Here is an 8783-nt window from a genome sequence, read left to right on the forward strand (position 1 = left end):
TGATCACGAAGCAAAACTTATTTTTAGTACCCATTTTAGGCCAAATCATGGGATCTTAAGATTTCTTAAGATTGTTATGATTCTCTAGATCCAATTGGATCTAGAGAATTTTATCCAAGCTTTTAGACGTAAATATTATGTGACAGTCAGCGCTCATGTAATTTTTTTATTGGTGTATTGCCTTCAGTGGATTCCATCTAAAACTTGCCCTCATCTTTCCTCTTCCCTCCCTGATAAATTCAGCTCAGTTCTTTTAACAATTACTTCAAAGATTGCAGTAACCATAGCAATGCAACGTTGCTGTAGTTACTGTTAAGGTCGATAAAAATAGCATCTATTGACTGTTGTCAGCAATCAACTTTTTCTCTCTTGTTATATTGATGACTATTTCAAACACTGTAATATTTGCAGCATCTAAAAAATTATTATACTTTTTGATGTTTTTGTCACATAAACATCAGGGTACTTTAGTGTAGGTTACTGGGCTTTCATCCCATAGACCAGGGGTGTCAAACTAATTTTCATTGCAGGCCATGTCAAGATCATGAATGTATTAATAAAAGTAACTAACTAAAATATTGTAGCTTTCTCTGCATTAAATAAGTATTTCATCTAATTAAGAGGTGGAAGAATTTGTTGACAGGACAGCTTTGAACGCTTTTTGTCCATTAGCATACTTGGAAAAGTGGAGAGAAAACCATTGTTGAAATTAATGAATTAGTTTAGGAGCCCAATTTAAGGCTGAACTAACAATACATTGATTTAAATCACTGGGTATTCCAATGACCCAATCAAGATCACAACTAAAATCTTGTTGAGAATCTGTGGCAAGAATTCAAGATTATTTTTACCAGCTGTCTTAATACAGTCTGACTAAGCTTGAGCAATTTCACAAAAAGAAACATCGGGCAAAAAGCTTATATGGCTGGTAAGGCTTGCAAGGCAAACTTTATGTTCTGCAGTTGGGTTCCAGCAATCAATGGTCAGGGATTTACCTTAATGGGTAATAATGCATACCTATTGAACAGGGGTGCTGAAAATGTTTTACATGAATGGCAATGTTTTACATGAAGGTCATCTTCAAGGTGAAGTCAATATGTTAGGATGCAAAATATGGGATACAGATAGGTGCATATGAATTAACCTATGTCAGACAACAGTTCATCAGCAAACCACATATGTTGGCAACTACTGGCAATACAAACTGCCACTGAGGAAAACAGACATACTTATACTTACTTAAATAAAATAATACATACTCAGATGTTTTACGTTTCTGTGTGCCATAGTGGAGAAAGGATAACAAGAAGTTTTGAGCCCAGATTGGCACTGTAGCAAATAAAAGAGTGGACAAGTAAAGCAAGTATCTTATACTTTAAGATAGTATTAAGAGGTGTAGTTTTCCACTAATGAAAATAAACATATATTTTTCTTGACAACATGAAACCAGATGTAAATTTATATACTTCAACCTTTTACACACACCGAAAAATACCCATACTTGGTGAAAAGGGCCAAACTTTATTCTGTTTGTATGAAGAGGCTTGCTCAAGAGGATTTAAAAGATATCTGGGAGTGGCTTACAATGTCTTAGCCAGAAACTCTTTCACCTAATCCCAGAAGATGGCAGTATCACTACTAAACAGATGTCACGTCGAAGTAAGAGAAGAAGAAGCGCGAGCAGCCTTCACTCTCGCGGTTTTAGTATGTGACGTCATTCCATGATGGCTGAAGACCCTGGCGGAACAATTTTTCATTTTCCTGACATTTTTCTGTCTTTCTCTTTATCTCGGCTTGCCATAGAGCCATGGCAGGACTCACAGCCCCTTTAGTCGCTTTTATATCACTGGTATCGACATGCCCAAGAAAGGGAACCGAAAACGGCTGAAATTTAAGGCCGGAGACGTTTGCTGCGAATCAGGTAGCATAGCTGGGAAGAGGCTAACCTTTAATTTGTGACACAACCCTGGAGTTTGAACAGTTCTTCAGGTTTATAAAGTCACCTTCAACTTAGTAAAACGTGGACGGACAAAAACTTACGCATTATATACATTTAGTCACATTGACATGTAATTATCTAAGTGCATTGTTTGTTTTATTTATGAGACTTTCTGTCTGCTCTTTCAGTCACTGTTGCTGATTTTGCTAATGCTGACCCAGCCGTTGTGAAGTCGGGTAGAGTAAAGAAAGCTGTCGCAAACGCGATTGAAAAAGAAGGTAAAAACTGTCTGAAGAGCAGCTGCCGTGTCCGAAATGGGAACAAGACTAAAATGTTTAATTCTGTGAATCACGTATGTTTCAGTAAAATTGCTGTGTGGGTTGGAAGCCTCTCAGGGGGCGGTGGAGGAAGTCCTCTCGTCTGCATCGAGCGTCAGAGCAGACGCTGTGGGTAGCAGTGATGACCCCGAGGACGATGAAGGGGAAAGTGAAACTAAAGTGGCCCGCAAGAAAAAAACCAAGAGAAAGAAAGGTGCGGTTTCATTGTTTTCTTTGAGTTAATTCATGGTGAAAGTTGTCAATTATTTCAAGTTTATTCGGTGTTTCCTGTCTTGCCTTCCCAGAGAGCAGTGAGAGCAGTGATGGGGAGGATTATCCAGTAGATATTTGGTTGATGCTTTCCTCCTACATTCGACCTGAGGATGTGTACAGATTTTCTTTAATCTGCAAAAATGCATGGACGGTCACCTGCACTGCGGCTTTTTGGACCAGACTCTACAGAAGGTGACTGGTTTGGGATTTCTAGGCAATTTTGAAAAGAACGAGTTTTAAAGCAACACATTAAGAAGAAATGTACAGATTGTAAACACAAAAATCTCATCTTTTTCAGATTAATAAATGCTCCATACAATTATGCATTAGTAAAATGTTTTTAAATAGAATAATTGCAACAATAAAATTTGAAACTTGATAGTACAATATTTTTCAAATTGTGGGAACAAATAAAAGCATAGGATTCATTTAATAAGAATAAAAGTAACCTATTCATATTCTGACCATGTTTTTGCAACAATCTTAAAAGATTTCAAACTTTTGCATCATATTCAGAATAAGAACTAAATCTTGTTTCTGTATTATATTGTATTAAAACATAAGTAAGTTATTCAGTTTAGAAGCAGCACTTAACTTTCTGAACTCATCTTAAAAAGGCCAACATTTGAAAATATTTTGGAGCTGTTTTAATCCAATTGATTTGATTTAATCACTGCTGATAAAATTTTGAGTTTTCACATTAAGGGGTCGGTGGTGCTCTAGCTCTGTGTGTATAGATGTGCCCCTTCTTTGAAATGCCTGAATAATACAGCCGAATAATCTTCTCAGCTTTAAGTTCTACAAAATCCTTCCTGTTTTTTTTTCTCATTTTAATTCAGGTGTGTCTAAGCATGAAAACACTCAGGATTCTGGCTCTCAGTGGCTGGAACTGCCCGTCTTTGTGTAATGCTTAACTTCACACAGCAGAGAGCTGTAGCTGAACTGCAACAAGTGGAGCCACCTGCTGGGTCTTCTCGATAATTTTCCTCATGTTCGACTTTGTTCAAAACAGTAGAACAATAAAAAAAATGGCAAAAATGAACCTGTAACTTAATTATTGTTAGTTTTGAGATTAACTTAAATATATATTTTTCTCAAACCTTCCCATTTGCTGTTTGTTTTATTCTTAAAGGCACTACAGGGTTGAAGTTGATCTGCCGTTTCGCCTCCAGCCTGACTCTATAGATAGGATGCGCTGTCTACGGGCTTGTGTGATTCGCTCCCTTTTCCATTTGTACGAGCCCTTTAGCTTGCGCGTTTCAAAAAACCCTGCACTGCCAGAATCCACGCCCACAACGCTGCTCAACTCCACGGTATGTTGACATTTAACATATTTTCATGTGACCTTCTTGCTCTAAAAGTATTGACAAAGATGAATTTAAAAACATCTGTGTGTGAAATACCTGTTGTGTGTAGGGCAAATTGAATCTGATTTGTTTGTGGTTTGAACTCCACTGTGATGGAACAAGAGTTGCAGCGTAAACGCTTCAAATGCAAGGCAGATTTTGTTACGTTTACTTTTATGATTTTTCCTAGAAGAAGAATAAGATTAAGATGGAAACCGTTTTCTCAGCTGACATTTGACCTTATGATTATTCTCTGTTTCAGTGTTTTCTCTTCTGGGTCAAAAAGCTGTCTGGGACTCGACCAGAAGCATTGTGGGAGTTCAACTTCAAATTTAAAAAGCAGGTAGCAGGATGTCTATTTTTAAATTAAACTTTCACTTTTTTTTTCCAAATTATTAGTTTTTTCCTGTGGTGACCCCTGCTGTGACATTTGTCTGAGGCCTTCTATGTTCATCTCCATCCATGCAGGGACACTTTAAGAATGGTTGTGCCAAGTCTTTGCATCTGCCCAAACAATATGAAGAAGTTCACATGAATCCAGACTCTGACTGCTGTGTGCTTCAGGTCACCACGCTTAACTACATCTTCATCCCTGTAGTCATGGGCCTCACACTTACCCTGGCAAGTAGCTTTTATTTCTGGGCACATACATTGTGATTTATCACAAATATGTGCTACCCTGGTAGTTTAAATGATAATTAATATGGATGTCCTCACAGTTCAATATTTTTATTTTTTCATTTTCAGACTCTTACGGCTTCATCCCACTTTGTTAATTATAATATTTCAAGCCTTTCTTTGTTCTAAAATTCTGATAATTTTGGCGTACAGATGGTGAAACCCCAAATTCCAGTTTCATACATTACAATACATAAAATCTATGTTCAATAAAGCATTTTTTAAAGTCTGAGTGTATTATGACCTACACAAACTCATGATACAGCACTCTTTGAACAACAAGCTTTTTTAACAGTGACCTTTTGTGGCTCACTATTCTTGTAAAGTGACTGTCTTCTGGACATCTGTCCAGTCAGCAGTCTTCCCCATGACTGTGTAGCCTCCTGACCCAGACTGAGAAACCATTTAGAGAAACCTTCACTGGTGTTTTGGGTTAATTAGCTCATTAGGATGTGACACCACGAGTTTCCAGTGTTTCAGTTTCACAACGTTTGAGTTTTCTGAGAGACAAATTTTTTTGCTTTTCATTTATCTGTAAGCCATAGTTGTCAATATTACAAGAAATAAAGGCTTGAAATATTTCACTTTGTGAAATGAATAAATTAGTTTCACTTTCTAAAATGAATGACAAAAAATATCAAAACTTTTTGTGTGATATACTTTTTAGATGTGCCGGTATGTGTTGTAAAACATGATAGTCACAGACACATTGTGTTGGGGGAAACTCTTAATTTGTTAAATTACATAACCTCCAAGTAAAGGTTTACAAACCATTGGCAATAAAATGAAAATTGGGTTTATGACTGAACAAGAAAAGTGAGTACACCAACAGGATTTCATAAAAGTAGTGAGACGGCAAATGAAACAATCTTAACAGTATCAGAATTTGGGGAGCGATTGTTTCAAATTGCAACAGTTTCACTAAAACACAAGGACTAATTCAATATTTGAATCTATCCTGATAACATTGATAGGCTCTCTGTGCAGTCTGAACAACAAATGTTGCTGAGCTACAGATTGTAATATTTTATCATTTTCAAAAATGGACAGTAACCCACCAGTTTTTCCCCTCTAACCAACCAACCTAACTTAAACGGACGTTCTCGTTTTAACAGTTCACGATAAATGTGAGCACGGACATGCGTCACCACCGTGTCCGTCTGGTGTTCCAGGACTCTCCTCTGCAGCGGGGAAAAAAGAGAGGGGATCAAGGCGGGACGCAGGTGGTCTTGGATCCCGTGCACAGCGTGAAGCTCATGGACTGGTGGCATCCACTGTACCCTTCATTACCCTACATATAAGATTGTTGGAACCCACCACAGCATATCAGGGACCCTGCTGTTTATCCTACAATAACCATAAAACGGAAAACCATATCACAATCAATGGGACATTTTGGTTATTATACATTTAAAAAGGAAGCACTGACTTGATGAAATTATGTGAACATTTCAGCTGCAGCCACATGGCTAAGAGAGATATTTATTTGGTTGAATCGACTGGTGTTGACCATTATGCAAACGGTTATCTGGAAAATAACTATTTTCCAGGTGATTCCTTTAAGGTAAAATATTAGATCAACAGGGCAGTATTTAGTACTATTATTTCAGCAGTTGGTTCATGATTGTTTCTCATAGTTTATTTGGCCGATTTTCTCATAGATTTGATACATTTTATCAAGGGAGTTTCATTCCTTTCAGTTACTGGTTTATCTCTACTGGGAGACACATCTGACTTTTTTCATCTCTTGTTTTACAAGAAAGGGGCAATATATATAATTTACTTTAGACATTGTCGTCTGATTCAACAGGTTTTTCTTTTTAGCAGTTTATTTGGTGAATGCTTAATTATTTTCTTGCACATTACCAAACTGCCATTTACTGCCACAAGCAGTGGTGTTCTGCATTTGGGTAGAATGTTGTAGTTGGATCAATTACGCTTAATGAGGGAGACAGTGCTGCTATTTTCATTGGTTCGACAATTTCTAAGAGTTTAATGATATTTGATTTGCAGTCAAATATTTCTTTGATTAGTTGCCAAGGAAATAGACGTAATTGAATCAGCAACATGTCGTGTAGTATTAAAATTCTTGTTAAATGTCTTATCAATTATGAAAGGACAACTGGATGTTTAGGTTAGTTGTATGTAAAATGGTGGTTTAACTTTATCAAATGAAAGTGACTGATAATACACACATTGGACTTCAATAAAACTACTGCTCATTCAAATTTCTTCAATCTTGTTTCTTAAATGAAAATGAGCTATAAAGGAATAGTCACTGATGGATAACAATGCTATTTATCCTGTCAAAAATATGTTTTTGTGGGTAGGAGGTAATTTAAACCACTTATTGCAATTTTAAGGAAAAGATTGATCTCTTTGGGCTACAATAAAATGTTTATACCTCCCTCCTGTGGTTACTCTTAGTATTACATGCCATAAATATTAAAAGCTTTTCATGTTAGGAAGGCTGTTCACATTTTTCTTTAACTTTGCTTATGCCTTTCACATGCTGCAAATTGGTATCTTTATGACAAAAGACAATATTATTCTTTAAAATCTGATTGGCTTATGTGTTATACACTAAGATAAAGCTGTTTTGCTAACAGGAATCTCTAGATTGCAGTATGTCTCGAAAGCAATATGTTGTGTGCCATGCTGTGTGTTGTGAAGTCCAGAGCTTGAACTCAACATGTGTGAGAGCATATCATATATCCGCCATGCATGTGCACATGTGGTTCAACGAGTTCTCGGTGAAACTGAAACGCACCCCTAAAGGTTGCTCACTAAAAACCTGGCAACATTGATATATTCTGTGTACAAGGACTGATGGGGATGAACTGTCTTAAACTAGTAAAGTAAAAATAGCACAGGAATAATTTTACATAGTCACATTCAGTGGTGGGCTGTCAGGGCCTTCTCTGCTGGCCCTTGAAAATTGAAAAGAAAACGTGTAAAATATTTTAATCATGTTTAATTTGATCTGTAATTTTATATAATATATTTATATATTCACAGTAGAAGAATTGAGAGCAAAAACGTAACAGAAATACCAGAATTACTAACAGGGACGATTATTAAAGAACCTTCTTCCATTCATATGTTGAAGCTTTCTCTTTTCTGTCACCCATATTAAATACAATATAACTCTACTAGTTGTCAGTCATATATAGAGTACAAAAACAAAACATAATCCAAAAAATTATGTATATCTAAAGAAATTAGAATCTAGTGAAAAAGTTGAGTATTTTTTCTCAATAAAAGATAAAAGTAAATCTAAAAATTTACCAGATTCGTCTGCATCGATGCACTAATTCATGCAAAATGAGGCAAAATCTGAATACATAGAAATTAACATCTCAGTTTGAAAATACCTTATTTTATATCTGATTTTCTGAGAAACCAAATTTGGGGGTTTCATTACCTCCAAGCCACAATCAAAACTACAAGAAACAAAAGCTTGAAATATTTCATTTACTTATTTCAAACATGATAGTAGTATAAAATCATGCACAAGAACAAGGAATGCAAAATACACATATTTTTGTATCACAGTAATCCTAAAATGCTTGAAAAGGAGTAGGAAGAAGTAAGAAACTTATGAACTCCTACCCCATAAACTCATACAATATTCTCAGATGGACCCTTATTAATAAATCAAATCAAAAACAAAAATAAACAGGTTAATACATTTTTTATTTTATCTGGGTTTACATATGTCTACGTACATCCATACCCACACACTCGTGTTAGACTCAATTTACAAATACACATTAGTGCTATCTCTCATATTTCTATATCTTGTGAAAATGACCTATTTCATTTAAAATTTTATTAAATTTTGACTTTGTTTTAGCTCCATATTTAACTTGTTCCACAACTTTACTCCTTGAATTGAAATACAAAAGCTCCTTGTTGTTAGTAAACTACAAATTTGAGTAACCTCTTAAGTTCTATCATTCTGTGCAACAAATCTGTGTACTGTAATATATAGGTTTACATTTTCGAAATGAGCGAGAAAAGTATTTAACCTTTTCTCAACATTAATATTTTTGAGATGTAATAAAATACAACTTTGTAATAAGTTAGCCAATTTTTATTGGCTAATAAAATGTGTCTAATCTGTAAAAAAGCAGGTCATGCACCCTAAAAGAAACACAATCAAAAACACAATCTTGGAAGTGTTCATAATTTGAGCTTTTTCACATCTAAGTGCTTCACAACTGCAAA

At 35.6% G+C, this 8783-nt stretch overlaps 1 protein-coding gene across 1 annotated transcript; it reads left to right on the top strand.

Moving 5' to 3' along the window:
* The first annotated feature begins 1697 nt into the window (after positions 1 to 1697).
* On the top strand, positions 1698 to 7017 carry tmem183a (transmembrane protein 183A). The gene is made up of 8 exons (XM_008409267.2): positions 1698 to 1921; positions 2128 to 2217; positions 2303 to 2470; positions 2562 to 2721; positions 3662 to 3842; positions 4138 to 4218; positions 4344 to 4496; positions 5669 to 7017. The coding sequence occupies exons 1-8, from the start codon at positions 1858 to 1860 to the stop codon at positions 5852 to 5854; spliced, it is 1083 nt and encodes a 360-aa protein (XP_008407489.1). The 5' UTR covers positions 1698 to 1857; the 3' UTR covers positions 5855 to 7017.
* The last annotated feature ends 1766 nt before the right edge of the window (positions 7018 to 8783 follow it).

This window comes from Poecilia reticulata, linkage group LG5 (assembly GCF_000633615.1).
Source record: "Poecilia reticulata strain Guanapo linkage group LG5, Guppy_female_1.0+MT, whole genome shotgun sequence".
In the NCBI taxonomy this organism is placed as follows: domain Eukaryota; kingdom Metazoa; phylum Chordata; class Actinopteri; order Cyprinodontiformes; family Poeciliidae; genus Poecilia; species Poecilia reticulata.